Source organism: Pleurodeles waltl, chromosome 9, assembly GCF_031143425.1.
Source record: "Pleurodeles waltl isolate 20211129_DDA chromosome 9, aPleWal1.hap1.20221129, whole genome shotgun sequence".
NCBI lineage: Eukaryota > Metazoa > Chordata > Amphibia > Caudata > Salamandridae > Pleurodeles > Pleurodeles waltl.
In genome coordinates, this window is record NC_090448.1 from 33916591 (window position 1) to 33935833 (window position 19243).

The window sequence follows — 19243 nt, forward strand, 5'->3', positions numbered from 1 at the left end:
GGACACAGTGCAATTTTCACAGTTCCTGGGGGAGGTATTTTTTGTTAGTTTTGTCAGGTAAGTAAATCACTTACAAGTCTCAGGTTTGGGTCCAAGGTAGCCCACCGTTGGGGGTTCAGAGCAACCCCAAAGTTACCACACCAGCAGCTCAGGGCCGGTCAGGTGCAGAGGTCAAAGAGGTGCCCAAAACGCATAGGCTTCAATGGAGAGAAGGGGGTGCCCCGGTTCCGGTCTGCCAGCAGGTAAGTACCCGCGTCTTCGGAGGGCAGACCAGGGGGGTTTTGTAGGGCACCGGGGGGGACACAAGTCAGCACAGAAAGTACACCCTCAGCAGCGCGAGGGCGGCCGGGTGCAGTGTGCAAACACGCGTCGGGTTTTCAATGGTTTTCAATGAGAGACCAAGGGATCTCTTCAGCGTTGCAGGCAGGCAAGAGGGGGGCTCCTCGGGGTAGCCACCACCTGGGCAAGGGAGAGGGCCTCCTGGGGGTCACTCCTGCACAGGAGTTCCGTTCCTTTAGGTGCTGGGGGCTGCGGGTGCAGGGTCTTTTCCAGCCGTTGGGAAATGGAGTTCAGGCAGTCGCGGTCAGGGGGAGCCTCGGGATTCCCTCTGCAGGCGTCGCTGTAGGGGCTCAGGGGGGACAACTTTGGTTACTCACGGACTCTGAGTCGCCGGAGGGTCCTCCCTGAAGCGTTGTTTCTCCACCAGTCGAGTCGGGGTCGCCGGGTGCAGTGTTGCAAGTCTCACGCTACTTGCAGGGAGTTGCAGGGGTCTTTAAATCTGCTACTTGAAACAAAGTTGCAGTTCTTTTGGAGCAGGGCCGCTGTCCTCAGTAGTTTCTTGCCTTTCTCGAAGTCGGGCAGTCCTCAGAGGTTTCAGAGGTCGCTGGCCCCTTGGAAAGCGTCGCTGGAGCAGGTTTCTTTGGAAGGCAGGAGACAGGCCGGTAGGACTGGGGCCAAAGCAGTTGGTGTCTTCTGTTCTTCCTCTGCAGGGGTTTTTCAGCTCAGCAGTCTTCTTCTTCAGGTAAGTTGCAGGAATCTCAATTCTTAGGTTCAGGGAAGCCCTTAAATACTAAATTTAAGGGCGTGTTTAGGTCTGGGGGGTTAGTAGCCAATGGCTACTAGCCCTGAGGGTGGGTACACCCTCTTTGTGCCTCCTCCCAAAGGGAGGGGGTCACATCCCTAATCCTATTGGGGAATCCTCCATCTGCAAGATGGAGGATTTCTAAAAGTTAGAGTCACTTCAGCTCAGGACACCTTAGGGGCTGTCCTGACTGGCCAGTGACTCCTCCTTGTTATTCTCATTATTTTCTCTGGCCTTGCCGCCAAAAGTGGGGGCCGTGGCCGGAGGGGGCGGGCAACTCCACTAGCTGGAGTGTCCTGCGGTGCTGGCACAAAGGGGTGAGCCTTTGAGGCTCACCGCCAGGTGTGACAGCTCCTGCCTGGGGGAGGTGTTAGCATCTCCACCCAGTGCAGGCTTTGTTACTGGCCTCAGAGTGACAAAGGCACTCTCCCCATGGGGCCAGCAACATGTCTCGGTTGGGGCAGGCTGCTGGAACTAGTCAGCCTACACAGAAAGTCGGTTAAGGTTTCAGGGGGCACCTCTAAGGTGCCCTCTGGGGTGTATTTTACAATAAAATGTACACTGGCATCAGTGTGCATTTATTGTGCTAAGAAGTTTGATACCAAACTTCCCAGTTTTCAGTGTAGCCATTATGGTGCGGTGGAGTCCGTGTTTGACAGACTCCCAGACCATATACTCTTATGGCTACCCTGCACTTACAATGTCTAAGGTTTGGCTTAGACACTGTAGGGGCACAGTACTCATGTACTGGTGCCCTCACCTATGGTATAGTGCACCCTGCCTTAGGGCTGTAAGGCCTACTAGAGGGGTGACTTATCTATACTGCATAGGCAGTGTGAGGTTGGCATGGCACCCTGAGGGGAGTGCCATGTCGACTTACTCGTTTTGTTCTCATCAGCACACACAAGCTGACAAGCAGTGTGTCTGTGCTGAGTGAGGGGTCCCCAGGGTGGCATAGGATATGCTGCAGCCCTTAGAGACCTTCCCTGGCATCAGGGCCCTTGGTACCAGGGGTACCAGTTACAAGGGACTTACCTGGATGCCAGGGTGTGCCAATTGTGGAATCAAAAGTACAGGTTAGGGAAAGAACACTGGTGCTGGGGCCTGGTTAGCAGGCCTCAGCACACTTTCAATTCAAAACTTAGCATCAGCAAAGGCAAAAAGTCAGGGGGTAACCATGCCAAGGAGGCATTTCCTTACACCAGTCCATTTGTTTGTGGATGATAGGGTGTGGTGAACTTGTATGTAACACCACATTCCTTCCACATGGCCTTTAAGTAAGCAGACATGAAATTGCTTCCCCTGTCTGATACCACCTCTTTTGGGAAGCCCACGCTGGAAAAGATTCCCAGGAGGGCCTTTGCCACTGCAGGAGCTGTAGTGGTCCTTAGAGGAATTGCTTCAGGATATCTGGTGGCATGGTCCACTACCACCAAGATAAACCTATTGCCTGAAGCAGTAGGAGGGTCAAGGGGGCCAACTATGTCAACCCCTACCCTTTCAAAGGGGACCCCAACCACAGGCAGTGGAATAAGGGGAGCCTTTGGAGTGCCACCTGTTTTGCCACTGGCTTGACAGGTTTCACAGGACTTACAAAATTCCTTTGTGTCCTCTGACATTCTAGGCCAATGAAACAAGGGGACAAGCCTGTCCCAAGTTTTCATTTGCCCTAAATGTCCAGCCAAGGGAATGTCGTGGGCTAGAGTTCGGAGGAACTCTCTGTATTGCTGAGGAATCACCAATCTCCTGGCACCTCCAGGTTTTGGATCCTTTGCTTCAGTATACAAGAGGTTGTCCTCCCAGTAAACTCTGTGAGAGTCACTGACATCCCCATTTGCTTGTTTGACAGCTTGCTGTCTTAGACCCTCTAGTGTGGGACAGGTCTGCTGTGCCACACTCAGCTCCTCCCTGGCAGGCCCCCCTCCACCCAAAAGCTCAGCAGTGTCTGCTTCCAGCTCCTCTGGTGTAGTTTCTGCACAGGGTGGAAATTCTTCTTCCTCAGAAGTTGAATCCACTGTAGAGGGAGGGATAGTAGGTAGTGTTTTACCTTTACTAACCCTAGCTTTAGGGAGCACTTGGTCCATTCTTCCAGGATCCAAGTCACCCTGTCCTTTTTGCTTTTTGGCCTGAGCCCTGGTTAAAGCAAAAATATGCCCTGGAATGCCCAGCATTGCTGCATGAGCCTCCAACTCCACTTCTGCCCAAGCTGATGTCTCTAAATCGTTCCCTAGTAGACAGTCTACAGGTAAATCTGAGGCAACCACAACTTTCTTTGGACCGGTTATCCCCCCCGCCCCCCCCCCAGTTGAGATTCACAACAGCCATGGGGTGGCTAAGAGTGTTGTTATGAGCATCAGTCACTTGGTACTGGTGACCAAGTAGGTGTTGTTCAGGGTGGACCAGTTTCTCTATTACCATGGTAACACTGGCACCTGTGTCCCTGTAGGCCTGAACCTCAACACCATTTATTAGGGGAAGTTGCTTGTACTTATCCATATTAAGGGGACAAGCAACCAAGGTGGCCAAATCAATGGCCCCCTCAGAGACTAACACAGCCTCTATGGTCTCCCTAACAAGACCAACCCCAACTAAATTACCAAAAGTGAGCCCAGCTACTCCCTTGGATTGGCTATTAGTAGGTTTGCTCCCACCACCACTGCTATTACTAGGGGTACTAGGTGTAGCAGCAGGGGTTGTAGTGGTAGGAGGCTTGGTGCTTTTCTTTGGGCAACTGGGATCTGTTGTCCAATGGCCTTTTACTTTACATAAATAGCACCATGGTTTCTTTACTTGATTTTGATTTGAAGAGAATTTGGGCCCACCACCCCCACCAGAGTTTTTTTGTGGGCCTGATGAAGACTCGTTTTTAGATTTGTCCCCACCCTTGTCAAAAGACTTACCATCCTTCTTCTTGCCATCCTTGTCACCCCCTGTATGAACTTTTCTGTTCACCCTTGTTCTGACCCATTTGTCTGCCTTCTTTCCCAATTCTTGGGGAGAGGTCAGATCAGAGTCTACCAGGTTCTGGTGCAACAAATCAGACACACAATTATTAAGAATATGCTCTCTCAGGATTAAGTTATACAGGCTTTCATAGTCAGAAACTTTACTGCCATGTAACCACCCCTCCAAGGCCTTCACTGAATGGTCAACAAAGTCTACCCAGTCTTGTGAAGACTCCTTTTTGGTTTCTCTGAACTTGATCCTGTACTGTTCATTTGTTAAGCCATAACCATCTAGGAGTGCATTCTTAAGAACTGTAAAATTATTGGCATCACTTTCCTTTACAGTAAGGAGCCTATCCCTACCCTTTCCACTGAAAGATAGCAATAGGATAGCAGCCCACTGCCTTTGAGGGACCTCCTGTACAACACAGGCCCTCTCAAGTGCAGCAAACCACTTGTTAATGTCATCCCCCTCCTTGTAAGGGGGAACTATCTTGTGCAGATTCCTGGAATCATGCTCTTTTACAGGATGACTATTTGGAATACTGCTGCTGCCACCATGGGGTCCAAACCCCAACCTCTGTCTTTCTTTTTTCTAAGTCAAATGCTTCCCTGTCTAGATCCAGCTGTTGCTTCTTGAGCTTCAGCCTGGATTCTTCCACTCTCAATCTATTGAGTTCCCTTTCTAACATTGTCTTCAGGGAGGGTGGGTTGGGCATGCCTTGACACAGAAGAATGGTGAGAATGAACAGAGGGAGACCTGGCCCTAACAGATGGCACTCTAACAACCTGGCCTAAAGGAGTAACCTCTATACTATGATGAGAACTCACATCAGTACCAGCCATGGTAGGTGGCCTGCTAAGAGGCAGGTTGGGAAGGTCTCCTTCTAACCCCTTTACTGGGTGTGCCCCAGAATCAGAGTGTGAACCATCAGCCAATCTCTCACCAGAGGTGCCAACAAAGGTCTTATCCTGTTCAATGAGCATATTGACTAACAATTCTCTTGAGGGATTCTTCCCTAGCTCTAAACCTCTTTCAATGCAGAGACTCCTTGCTCCTTTCCAGCTAAGGTGGTCATATGCAAGTTTAGTCAGATCAACAGTTTGACCTGTACCAGACATTATAGAAAAGGTTTAAGGGACAGAAAAAGAAAGAAAAAGTTTTAGAACTTTTTAAAGAACAGAAAAAAAAAACTTTAAAAACTTTTTAAGAACTTTTTGAAAGTTTTAGAGGTACTTTTCAGCACTTAGCAAAGGAGTAAGAGAAGAAAAGCAAAACTTTTTTGTTAGGTGTACATACACTGAACTTGTTTTGTATATTTTTCTCTTATGAAAAGTACAAAAATGACAAAGTGGTAAGTAGTTGCAAGTACTTATCCCACCGCTGCACAACCAATGTAGGAGGCTGGCCTGGCTTGTAGTGGGTACCAAGGGGTACTTACACCTTGCACCAGGTCCAGGTATCCCTTATTAGTGTAGAGGGGTGTCTAGCAGCTTAGGCTGATAGAAAAGGTAGCTTAGCAGAGCAGCTTAGGCTGAACTAGGAGACGAGTGAAGCTCCTACTATACCACTAGTGTCATATGCACAATATCATAAGAAAACACAATACACAGATATACTAAAAATAAAGGTACTTTATTTTTATGACAATATGTCAAAAGTATCTCAGTGAGTACCCTCAGTATGAGGATAGCAAATATACACAAGATATATGTACACAATACCAAAATATGCAGTAATAGCAATAGAAAACAGTGCAAACAATGTATAGTCACAATAGAATGCAATGGGGGCACATAGGGATAGGGGCAACACAAACCATATACTCTAGAAGTGGAATGCGAACCATGAATGGACCCCAAACCTATGTGACCTTGTAGAGGGTCGCTGGGACTGTAAGAAAACAGTGAGGGTTAGAAAAATAGCCCACCCCAAGACCCTGAAAAGTGGGTGCAAAGTGCACCTAAGTTCCCCAGAGAGCACAGAAGTCGTGATAGGGGAATTCTGCAAGAAAGACCAACACCAGCAATGCAACAACAATGGATTTCCAGACAAGAGTACCTGTGGAACAAGGGGACCAAGTCCAAGAGTCACAATCAAGTCGGGAGTGGGCAGATGCCCAGGAAATGCCAGCTGTGGGTGCAAAGAAGCTGCCACCAGATGGTAGAAGCTGTGGATTCTGCAAGAACAAAGAGGGCTAGAAACTTCCTCTTTGGAGGATGGATGACCCACGTTGTGAAGAAGCTTGCAGAGGTATTTTCGTGCAGAAAGACCGCAAACAAGCCTTGCTAGCTGCAAGGGTCACGGTTAGGGTTTTTGGATGCTGCTGTGGCCCAGGAGGGACCAGGATGTCGCCAATTGCGTGAGGAGACAGAGGGGGCGTCCAGCAAGACAAAGAGCCCACTCAGAAGCAAGCAGCACCCGCAGAAGTGCCAAAACAGGCACTACGAAGTGGAGTGAACCGGAGCTCACCCGAAGTCACAAAGGAAGGTCCCACGACGCCGGAGGACAACTCAGGAGGTCGTGCACTGCAGGTTAGAGTGTCGGGGACCCAGGCTTGGCTGTGCACAAAGGAAATCCTGGAAGAGTGCACAGGAGCCGGAGCAGCTGCAAATCACGTGGTACCCAGCAATGCAGTCTAGCGTGGGGAGGAAGGACTTACCTCCACCAAACTTGGACTGAAGAGTCACTGTACTGTGGGAGTCACTTGGACAGAGTTGCTGAGTTCAAGGGACCTCGCTCGTTGTGCTGAGAGGAGACCCAGAGGACCGGTGAAGCAGTTCTTTGGTGCCTGCGGTTGCAGGGGGAAGATTCCGTCGACCCACAGGAGATTTCTTCGGAGCTTCTAGTGCAGAGAGGAGGCAGACTACCCCCACAGCATGCACCACCAGGAAAACAGTCGAGAAGGCGGCAGGATCAGCGATACAAGGTTGCAGTAGTCGTCTTTGCTACTTTGTTGAGGTTTTGCAGGCTTCCAGCGCGGTCAGCAGTCGATTCCTTGGCAGAAGGTGAAGAGAGAGATGCAGAGGAACTCTGATGAGCTCTTGCATACGTTATCTAAAGAATTCCCCGAAGCAGAGACCCTAAATAGCCAGAAAAGGAGGTTTGGCTACTTAGGAGAGAGGATAGGCTAGCAACACCTGGAGGAGCCTATCAGAAGGAGTCTCTGACGTCACCTGCTGGCCCTGGCCACTCAGAGCAGTCCAGTGTGCCAGCAGCACCTCTGTTTCCAAGATGGCAGAGGTCTGGAGCACACTGGAGGAGCTCTGGGCACCGCCCAGGGGAGGTGCAGGTCAGGAGAGTGGTCACTCCCCTTTCCTTTGTCCAGTTTTGCGCCAGAGCAGGGGTGGGGGATCCCTGAACCGGTGTAGACTGGCTTATGCAGAGATGGGCACCATCTGTGCCCATCAAAGCATTTCCAGAGGCTGGGGGAGGCTACTCCTCCCCAGCCCTGACACCTTTTTCCAAAGGGAGAGGGTGTAACACCCTCTCTCTGAGGAAGTCCTTTGTTCTGCCTTCCTGGGCCAAGCCTGGCTGGACCCCAGGAGGGCAGAAACCTGTCTGAGGGGTTGGCAGCAGCAGCAGCTGCAGTGAAACCCCAGGAAAGGTAGTTTGGCAGTACTCGGGTCTGAGCTAGAGACTCGGGGGATCATGGAATTGTCTCCCCAATGCCAGAATGGCATTGGGGTGACAATTCCATGATCTTAGACATGTTACATGGCCCTGTTCGGAGTTACCATTGTGACGCTACACATATGTCGTGACATATGTATAGTGCACGCGTGTAATGGTGTCCCCGCACTCACAAAGTCCGGGGAATTTGCCCTGAACAATGTGGGGGCACCTTGGCTGGTGCCAGGGTGCCCACAAACTAAGTAACTTAGCACCCAACCTTTACCAGGTAAAGGTTAGACATATAGGTGACTTATAAGTTACTTAAGTGCAGTGGTAAATGGCTGTGAAATAACGTGGACGTTATTTCACTCAGGCTGCAAGGGCAGGCCTGTGTAAGAATTGTCAGAGCTCCCTATGGGTGGCAAAAGAAATGCTGCAGCCCATAGGGATCTCCTGGAACCCCAATACCCTGGGTACCTCAGTACCATATACTAGGGAATTATAAGGGTGTTCCAGTATGCCAATGTAAATTGGTGAAATTGGTCACTAGCCTGTTAGTGACAATTTGGAAAGAAATGAGAGAGCATAACCACTGAGGTTCTGGATAGCAGAGCCTCAGTGAGACAGTTAGTCATAACACAGGTAACACATACAGGGCACACTTATGAGCACTGGGGCCCTGGCTGGCAGGGTCCCAGTGACACATACAACTAAAACAACATATATACAGTGAAATATGGGGGTAACATGCCAGGCAAGATGGTACTTTCCTACACCATTCCAATTGGCAGATGGCAGATAATAAGAATCACGTTGGCAGCCCACATGCGCCTAGACTGTGGAGGTGGGGGTTACAGCCATCCTGAGCATGTGCAACTTTCTGTGTCTGGGAGGAAATCCACTAGATTCTTTAGTTTGTTTGAGAAGCAAATTGTGGCATTTTTTAAACATTTTCCTCCACTTGTGGCCTAAAACAACCCAATCCCTATTCCTGGATATTCAAGTTGGAACCTTTCCCAAATCTGGGAACATCCTATCATGATTATGTGGGCAAAGAAGGTTACTGCTTTCTCAATAACTAAACTAAGTGGTCATAATGGAAGTGATGAATATATGTTAAATTTCAATATACCCCTTCAAGATATAAGAGCCTAATCCAAGGAGCATTCGTTACAATTGCACATTACATAGGGCGCAACACTCCCTGACGCATTCAACATTCATGCTAAGTTTTGGTACCTGTTTTAAGGGGTTACTTAGGGCCAGATGTATCATCACGGCCCTTTGCGAGTCGGAAAAAGCAATTTTTAAGAAATCGCTATTTCCGACTCGCAAAGTGCCATGTATCACATTTGCGATTCGGTAATAGCGATTTCTTAAAAATCGCAAATGCTATTACTGAATCGCAAATTGCGATACCGGCACCATTCGCAGCTATAGGCCTGTTGGCGCATATCTGTGAATTTTTTGCATTTCCAAAATTGCGATTTCTGAACCAGAAATCGCAATTTTGGAACTGCAAGGGCCCAGGGTGCTAGGGGCCTAAGGCCCCCCTCTGCTGCACCCCAGAAATGTTTTGGGGGACATGTAAGGTGCAGACATTCCAAAAGGGCATGTGTGCTTTACATGCATTTTAAAATTTTGCACTAGGTTACCACCTGGTTTCTTTTCATGGTATTTTGCATGTACAAAATGCCACTCTGCGAAAAATCGCAATTTGCGATTTTTTGCTGCATCTCCTTGCGATGTGGATTTTGCAAATCGCAAATTACGACTCGCAAAACCAGGTCGCAACGCAAAAAAATCTAAATTTTTGCCATTTCTTACTTTTGGTCTGCGAATACCATTCATGCATCGCAGACCCCTTTTTTGCACTCGCAAACGGCCGAATCTTGCGATTCGCACCATTTGCGAGTGCAAAAAAATTTCATACATCTGGCCCTAAGTTCTTACCAGCTATGCTGCTTATCGAAACAATGTTAGGAAACAGTTTTTTTGTTTGCAAACATGTCAGCGCCCTTTGATTGTCAGCGGGGAGCTGCAGCAATGAGTGGCGGTGACAACTGTTCCAAGGGATATGCCCCAATTACCCCACCACTTTCAAAATACAGCAGAAATATCTGTCATTTCTGAGCTACACAACAGGTGTTGTCTAGATCAGGCCTTTAGCAATTTAGCAATTTTCAGCTAAAGTGGGGTATTTAGTGCTCTGCTTTTTTAGATGTTGGTAAAACAGAGCCCAAGGAGTGAGCAAGAGAGCGCAACTAACGGCATCCACTGAATTCCTTCCCTGTCACTGATAGGGACCTTCTCCGCCCCCCTTCCCCTCCACAGGTTTACCTTGCTCTCCAGACTCCCCCTTCACACACGTCCCTACCTTCACACACACACACATACACACACCCATTCCAACATTCATCCACGCATGCATACATCCATTCACACACACATCCACACACACTTACATACATACATACAGACACGCATTCACACAACTCAACATACACGCACTCACACATCTATACTTGTACACACACAACACACACCCGCATTCACGCACAGACATACACGCCCACCCCCACACACAACACCCCCGACCCCGCTCCCCTGTCGGAGCACCCGACTTACCTGTAGTCAGGGGGTCCTCTGGCAGGAGACGGGATGGGTCCACCAGCAGAACACTGCCAGGCCATATTATTTTCATAATACGGCCGGCAGCGGTCTACTAGCGTGGCTCTGCTGGTGGCAGCAGCGCCACCTTACCGCCATCCGCTAGCATGGCGACAGCCGGATTTCCGCCACCTTCTGACAGAAATCCGGCTGTGGTCATAATCCGGTAGACGGCTGGTAGCCACGGCCACGGTCTTTTGGCGGCCGTCGCTGCAGCAGTAGGCGGTTTTTATCGGCGGGGTCAAAATGAGCCCCTTAATGTCCTGGTCACTATATAGCTGGAAGAGAATAGATTGGCTTTCCTAAATACACAATCGAAACTTTAATGCCTCCAACAATCCAATCAATTGAATAGCATTAAGTAGACATGCAAGCACAAACAAATTAAATAGACCAACATTAACTTTATTTGGCATCCAGGCAGGTTTAAAATCATCTTATAGGCCACTCCATGGTTAGGGGCTCCCCAGGTGAGCTTGGAATTGCAAATGATACCATGAAAGGGAAAGGGAAATAAGAGAATAGCAGCACAGAAAGAAAGTGATTTTAGGCCAGTGTAAAAAGAAAGACATCGTTAGATGTGTGTGGACCGTGGCGAATGATTTACATCATAACCACTAGATACTCAATGCAGTGTGCAGGGATTCTATACATTGTGGCATGTGCTATACACAAGACTGTGCACAATACAATGGAACTAAACCAAATAGGTGCAAAAACATCTCCACAAGTCCTGGAAACTACAGGCAAGGGCATTCAGAACTCTGTATGCTGAGACTTCGCTGTAGTACCCCACCTCCTTATGAAAAGATGGTCCCCTACAGTTGAGGTCTTACCACTACTGAAATTATATTAGACATGTTGCACAGCAACACAAGCTGCTGTCCAACATGGCTTAAGGTTAAGCAAAAAAGTGCTATGTCGCTGCCAACATTGACTGCTTCATAGCTCTTTTTTTAAGCCATGTTGCACAGCAGCCCGGGCTACTGTGTAATATGTTTAAAAAACTGCGAGGGGGTAACAAGAGGGAAGCACGGGGCAAAAGGGTGGAAGCAGCACAATGGGGGGAAGGCAACATGAGGGAGGAGAGGACGGGGGAACAGCAATAACAGAAAGCGGGAGGGGGATACGGAGAAAGAGAGTGGGAGGGAGTCTGAGCGAGCTGCGGGTGGGCACTACTTCGTTTGAATCAATCTATGCTTGGTGCATGCTCCACAGAAAGGAAAGGAAGTGATGCTTGGCATACGCTGGCATATTAGGAGTCAGCAAAGAAGAGTGACAGTGAAGCCAACGAATGGTAAGCAAAGGGCGGTCTCTAAGCCCCTTACTGTGCACAATACGTTGAGTGATGACTCTACTGAGGGGAAACAGGATAAGTTGGCCCGGATGGTATTATCCCAATCCAAAGCTACTTTAGACTGCTTTCAGCAAACACATACACACGAATAAAGACTTATACACCTACTTTTGGTCTATTGGCTCCAGCAGGTCCAAGGCAGGCTGGACCTCTTTCTCAGGGTGATCTGTTTCCACTGTGGTGCTAACAGTGGCAATGTACTTCCCCTCTGAGGCCACGCAGTGGGAGTAGGAGACCATGCAAACATAGATATCTGGGAAACAAAAACATGCACAGACAATGAAAAACTATTTCAGCTGACAATCAATAAAGCCATTAAAGGTGTTGCTAGTGCTAGGAGCCAGCGCCCTTTGCCAATTAAAACTCTGACTGTACATAACACAAACGTAAAACATTCTGCTGCTTTTCATTAATAAACGTTGGTCAGCACACTTCGGGGTATATTTACTAAGATTTTACACCATGTGCGCATCACAAAAGTGATGCAAAGTGACGCAAAATCTTTTTTACCTATTTACTTTCCAGCACAAAACTTGTTTTGCTCTGGAAAGTACCCTAAAAGTACCATAAAGCAGCGCAAAGCACTACTTTGCATCACTTAGCGCCAAGGGGGTGTTACATGTGTGGTACATGGGCGTTCCCTTGCAACCACCCATGACTTTTAGTGCAAAACCCTATCTGTGAACAATAGTAGACAGGGTTTTGCACCAAAAGTTAACGCCATGTGAAAGCTGGCATTAAAAGGAGAAATGTTTTAATTTCTCTTTTCTTTTCCGACTTTGCATGCGTGCTGCACTGTGGCATTGGAAAAGCGTTAAAGTGTGTCTACGCATAGTATTTTGTACTGGAAGAGTGAGTATCCTTCCAGTACAAAACCTATGCTAGTCTCGTGTAGACACCCTTGTACTATGGTGCAAAGATGTGTGCGTGGCGCATGGCAGCAGATTTCTGCGCCGGCGCTAGGGAGATTCTCTAAATATGGCGCTCTCCTGCTCTCTCCTTCTCACGCAGCGCAGATTTTTTGGCTGCTGTGATGCGCTAGAAATTTGTAAATCTAAGCCTTCAATGTGGTATAAGTAACCGACCAATAAGAACCTAGTGAGCAACAATTAACAAGAAAACAAGTGTAATGGTTTGTATTAATCATTATTGCATTCATTGAACTTCAAGAGTGAGCAAATGTGGTGAAGCAGCAGGAAGCACAGAGCCAGCATGCATGGGTCTGAGTCTCAAAATCTGTAAAAGTACCTGCAAGTATTTGCATCTGAACTTGAACCAACTTTTACCCTTTTTTTGCAGTCCACAAACACACCTGGTAGTACATTTGGAGTCCCACACCAATACGTCCAGGTCCCCTCCTGGAAACAGCATGTGATATTGAAAACCATGGGTGTCAATTCATCAAAAGGCCAGGGGTCGCGGAAGTGACATCATATGCCATTTGCCTTTACTTTCACTCACACACTCATGCTTACACATACACACACGCATTCACATGTACACTTGCTGTCTCTCACATAAACACACCATCGCCCACAAGCACACACACAAATATACATTTTAAAGCATATTTTGCTTACCTCAGCTGACAGAGTCATATTCCAGCTAATTGTCCTCCATTTTTTAATTACACTAATAGTGAATAATCTGGTATTATTCACTATTAGTGTAATAAAAAAATTACAGAAAACAAGGAAAGTGGAGCCCAACCGATGTCCATAAGGACCCGCTGCAACTGTGTTCCTGGCACTGATTTTCCCATCTCTGAGGCCAGGGGTCGCAAATGTAATGGGGCCAGGGGTCGCAAAGGCAATGCCAAGGGTTCAAGGAGTAAGGCAGAGGTCACAGCTGCGACCCATGATGACCCCTAAAGGACGTTCATGTTGAAAACTCATAGGTTCTAATTGTCAGGGTCGCAAAAGGCGATGCCAACGGTCACAAGGGGTAAGGCAGGGGTCGCGGCTGTGACCACTGGTGACCCGTAAATGATGTTCATGTTGAAAACTCATGTTGTTCTAATCGTCAGGGTCGCAAAAGGCAATGCCAAGGGTAACAAGGGCTAAGGCAGGGGTCGCGGCTGTGACCACTGGTGACCCGTAAATGACACCCACTTCTCAACCTTCACTTATCATTTCTCATCTGTCACTCCCCGTTCCTCATCCCTCATTCTCATGCGTCACTCTGAACACTCCTCAGCTTCCAGTGCTCATTTTCCATCACTCCCTCTTCATAATTCATTCCTCATTCCTAAATTCTCATTCAGTATCCCTCATTCCTTATATCTCACTCGTACTTCCTCATCCCTCACTGTGACTCCGGATTTATCATCCGTTACTACTCCCTCATTCCTCACCTGTGACTCTTCATTCCTCACGCCTTATCTCTCATTCATCACCCATCATTCTCATGCATCACCCAACAGCAATCAGTCCTCATCCCTTAGTCCTCATGTTTTATCCATCATTCACCATCTCTCATTCCTTATCCCTCACTCTCATGCGTCACTCTGAACAATGAGTTCTCATCCTCCAGTCCTCATTTTTCATCCCTCGCTCTTCATGCATCATTCCTCATCCCTCAGCTCTTATTCCTCAGTCCTCATGCCTTATCTTTTATTCTCATGTATCACTCTGAACAATCACTCCTCATCCTCCAGTACTCATTTTCATCTCTCATTCTTCAACCATCATTCCTCATCCCTCAGTTCTTATCCCTCATCCCTCATCCCTCACTCCTTATATCTCATTCATCATTCCTCATTCCTTATCCGTCACTTCTCATCCCTCATTCCTCAAGTGTCACTCCTCATAGTTACATAACATTTGCTCGACTGCTGACATAGCTGCTCTCACGGGGAATGCAAGGGAGCGGAAGAAAGAAGGCTTTGGGTCTGATGTAGAGTTTGGCGGACGGGTTACTCCTTCACAAACGTGACGGATACCCCGTCTGACGTATTACGATTACCGTAGGATATAATGGAATTGTAATATGGGGTCGAGATATCTATCACGTTTGAGTAACCCATCCGTCAAAGTCTAAATCAGGCCCTAAGTGATAAATACAGGGTGACATTATTTGAAGAAATTTACTCATTTGTTTATTTCAGTGAAAAACTCTAAGTGTGACAGATATTCTCAGATGTGGTTCCTGTGACTCACTGTGCATTCTGACGCAATATGCACTCCACTGATGAGCCCCAAAAAGGCTAGAACTTGTCTGGAGTTGCAACTTAAGACAAGCATTGGCTTTAGCAAGTCTGCATTTTTTTAGGAAACATATGCAATCAAAATTGAGTTTATAAAAGGAAAAAATTCAAAGTGCCCTGAAGCTTCTGGGAGCTGACAAAGAAAGAAAATGGTAAAACCACAAGAAAACAGCAAATGCAATCATTAGATCTTGAAAGAAAAATAATAATTCCCATGGCATGCTTCAGTTCCTTGTAAAGAAATAAAAGAAGAGAAAATATAAAATGGCAAAATAAAAAAAAAGTACATTATAAAAAAAAATGAATGAAAGGAGGGTTTACTACAGCAGTCCTTGCACAAACTTGCACCACTACTTAGTCAGATGTGCACATGTGTGCAAAAAAAATGCTGTCACTCATAATTGCAAAAAAGCCAAGCAGAAGTAGGCTGACCCATTGTCCCATGCTGTGTGCTGTGGTAGGCGGAAGCAAAATGAGAATAATTGAACAGACCAACGGATGAATCCCCTCTATATATGATGCATGTATTTTATATGTATAGGGATTAAATGCCTGAGGCTTGTGAAACAGCTGAAGCTGTCTCTAGGCCTGTCCTAAAAAGGATTAAAGCGTTTGTTTGAAGGACAGAAAGCTTGGAAATCGCAGGACCACAAGACCAAACAAGGGTTCTGGAGCTCTCCCAGGGATGGAAGAGGGAACCAGGCCTTTTAATAGCTCAGAAATGGAAGTGCTGGACTTGGACAGAGAAAACGGTCCAACGTATGGGGACGAATACCATAGAACCAAGGTGCTGCACCAGGCTGGAATAGATGGCACTGGGCCAACACTGATATTGCACGTTACTAAGTTAGGAAACAAAGGGCCAGATGTACAATGCTTTTTTCCGGTTGCAAACGAATTGGACTGTTTGCGACTGGAAAAAAACATTGGATCAGGCAAACCCTATTTAGTGATTCTGTAACCTATTACTGAATCGCAAAATGTGTTAGCGATTCAGTATTAGGAATGGGCGTGTCAAGGGCATCCCTTCCTAATAGAGACTTGCAGTGGTATGTGTGAATGTTTTGCAACCAAAATGCAGTCGCAAAACATTCACTTTTAACCACCTAATTCAATTTGGTGGTAACCCATTCACAAACGGGAAGGGGTCCCCAAGGTCCCCCTTCCTCTTTGTCAATGGTCGTAAAAACATTTTTTAAGAGCACTGCCTGCCTAGGGACCACTGCCTGCTCTTAAAAAATTAAAGGAAAACTTTCATTTATTTTTTTTAACGCATCGCTTTTTCCTTTAAGGAAAACAGGCTGCATTTAAAAAAAAAAAGTTGCTTTATTTAAAATCAAACACAGATATGATGGTCTGCTGTCCCCAACAGGCTACCAATCCTGTGTTTTTAGCAATTTCCAACGTGTCGCAAATTGCAACCTACCTCATAAATATTCAATCAATCAATCAATCAAGAAATTTGTATAGCGCGCTACTCACCCGGAGGGTCTCAAGGCGCTGGGGGAGGGGGGACCGCTACTGCTCGAACAGCCAGGTTTTGAGTTGCTTCCTGAAGGAGAGGTGGTCTTGAGTCAGACGGAGGTGGATGGGGAGGGAGTTCCAAGTCTTGGCTGCCAGGTAGGAGAAGGATCTTCCTCCCATGGTGGCTTTTCTAATGCGTGGCACGGCGGCGAGGGCGTGGCTGGTCGATCGTAGCTGGCGGGTGGGAGTGTAGAAGGTCAGGCGGTTGTTGAGGTACCTGGGGCCCAGGTCGTGGAGGGCCTTGTGTGCGTGGGTGAGGAGGCGGAACGTGATTCTCTTGCTGACGGGGAGCCAGTGCAAGTCTCTCAGGTGTCCGGAGATGTGGCTGTGTCGGGGGATGTCAAGGATGAGGCGTGCGGAGGCGTTCTGGATGCGTTGGAGTCTTTTCTGTAGTTTGGCCGTGGTTCCGGTGTAGAGGGTGTTACCGTAGTCCAGTCGGCTGGTGACGAGTGCCTGGGTGACCGTCTTCCTGGTTTCGGTGGGGATCCATCGGAAGATCTTTCGGAGCATGCGTAGGATGTTGAAGCATGATGATGAGACGGCGTTGACTTGTCTGGTCATCGAGAGGGAGGAGTCCAGGATGAAGCCCAGGTTGCGTGCGTGGTCCGTTGGTTTGGGTGCGCTGCCCAGGGCAGGGGGCCACCAGGAGTCGTCCCAGGCAGAGGGTGATGATCCAAGGAAGAGGACTTCCGTCTTGTCTGAGTTCAGTTTCAGGCGGCTGTTCATCATCCACTCGGCTACGTCTTTCATCCCTTCGTGCAGGTTGGTTCTGGCGGTGGCTGGGTCGTTGGTGAGGGAGAGGATCAGCTGGGTGTCGTCGGCGTAAGAGATGATGTTGAGGTTGTGATGGCGTGCGATGGCTGCGAGGGGGCTCATGTAGACGTTGAAGAGGGTGGGGCTGAGTGATGATCCTTGTGGTACGCCGCAGATGACTTCGGTGGCCACGGATCTGAACGGGGGAGGCGGACTCTCTGGGTTCTTCCGGCGAGGAACGAGATGATCCACTCTAGTGCCTTCTCTTGAATTCCGATGTTGCTGAGGCGCTGCACTAGGGTGCGGTGGCAGACAGTGTTGAACGCTGCGGAGAGGTCCAGGAGGATGAGGGCCGCTGTTTCCCCGTTGTCGAGCAGGGCTCGGATGTCGTCAGTGGCTGCGATGAGGGCGGTCTCGGTGCTGTGGTTGGCTCGGAAGCCGGACTGTGAGTGGTCGAGGGATCCATTAGTCTCGAGGAAGGCGGCAAGCTGTCTGTTGAAGGTCTTCTCGATGACTTTGGCAGGAAACGGGAGGAGCGAGATGGGGCGGTAGTTCTTGAGGTCGGTGGGGTCTGCTGATGGTTTCTTCAGGAGGGCGCTGAGTTCGGCATGCTTCCAGCTCTCCGGGTAGGTGGCGGTGTTGAAGGAGCAATTGATGATGTCCCGGAGATGGGGTGCGATGACGGAGTCGGCCTTGTTGAAGACGTGGTGGGGGCATGGGTCGGTTGGTGATCCGGAATGGATGGTGTTCATCGTATGGATGGTGTCTTCGGTGCTGACCGGGGTCCAGGCGCGGAGGGTGGTGTTGGGGGGCGTCGGTTTGGTGGTTGGGTGCGTGGTCTGTGCGCCGAAGCTGTTGTGTATGTCGGCGATCTTGCGGTGAAAGAACGAGGCGAGTGAGTCGCAGAGGTCTTGTGAGGGGGTGATGTCTTGTTTCCGGCGCTGGGGTTGGAGAGCTCTTTGACGATGCTGAAGAGTTCCTTGCTGTTGTGTGCGTTGTTGTCTAGTCGTTCTTTGAATGCTGTCTTCTTGGTGGTGTGGATCAGCTGGTGGTGTTTACGGGAGGCGTACTTGAGGGCGGTCATGTTGTCTGTAGTCGGGTTTTTTCGCCAGGCTTTTTCGAGGGTGCGGCAGTTCTTCTTGGAGTTCTTGAGGTCGTTGTTGAACCAGGAGGCTTTCTTGCTGTTGGGCCTGATGGGATGGGTTTTCAGAGGTGCAAGGTTGTCAGCGCAGTTGGTGATCCACTGTGTGAGGTTGTTGGCTGCTTGGTTGGGGTCCGCTGAGCTGGCGGGAGGGTTCTGGCTCAGTGATGTGGAGAGCTGGTTGGTGGTGATCTTGTTCCAGCTCCTGCGGGGAGCCTGTTGTGGGTGGTGGTGAGTCGTGGTTTTTCTGAAGCTGAAGTGGACGCAGCTGTGGTCTGTCCAGTGGAGTCCGGTGGAGTGGCTGAAGGAGATGTACTTGCTGGAGGAGAAGACTGGGTCAAGCGTGTGTCCGGTGTAGTGGGTGGGGGTGTTCACCAGTTGCTTGAGTCCGAGGTTGGCAAGGTTGTCCAGCAGGGTGGTGGTGTTGTTGTCGTTGTTGTTCTCCAGGTGGAAGTTGAGGTCCCCTAGGAGGATGTAGTCAGCGGAGGGGAGGGCGTGTGGGCTGATGAAGTCTGCGATGTCTTCGCTGAATTGTGTGCGGGGTCCTGGGGGTCTGTAGATGAGGGTGCCTCTGAGTGTGGTCTTGGGGTCGGTGTGAATCTGGAAGTGGAGATGTTCGGCAGCTGTGAGGGTGTCGTCGGAGTTGGTCGTGATGCGGATGGTGTTCTTGTGGACAATGGCGATGCCTCCTCCTGTCTGGTTGACACGGTCCCTCCGGGTAATCTTGTATCCGTCCGGGATGGCGATGGCGATGTCGGGCGCTGAGGAGGCGTTCATCCAGGTTTCTGTGAGGAAGGCGACGTCTGGAGATGTGGTGTCGAGCAGGTTCCAGAGTTCCACGGCGTGTCTGTGGATGGAGCGGGTGTTGAGCAGGATGCACTTCAGGTGGTTGCTGCTGGTGCTTGGTTTGGCGGGCACGGTGCGGGTCTGGATGCAGGAGAACTTGCAGGA

At 48.9% G+C, this 19243-nt stretch overlaps 1 protein-coding gene across 1 annotated transcript in view; it reads right to left on the reverse strand.

Moving 5' to 3' along the window:
* LOC138258896 (rab GDP dissociation inhibitor beta-like) overlaps nt 1–19243 on the reverse strand; it is a 134960-nt gene that overhangs the window by 17627 nt on the left and 98090 nt on the right. The window contains exon 9 of the mRNA XM_069206209.1: nt 11778–11922. Within this exon, the coding sequence (XP_069062310.1) occupies nt 11778–11922 (145 nt within the window). The remainder of the gene's footprint in view (nt 1–11777; nt 11923–19243) is intronic.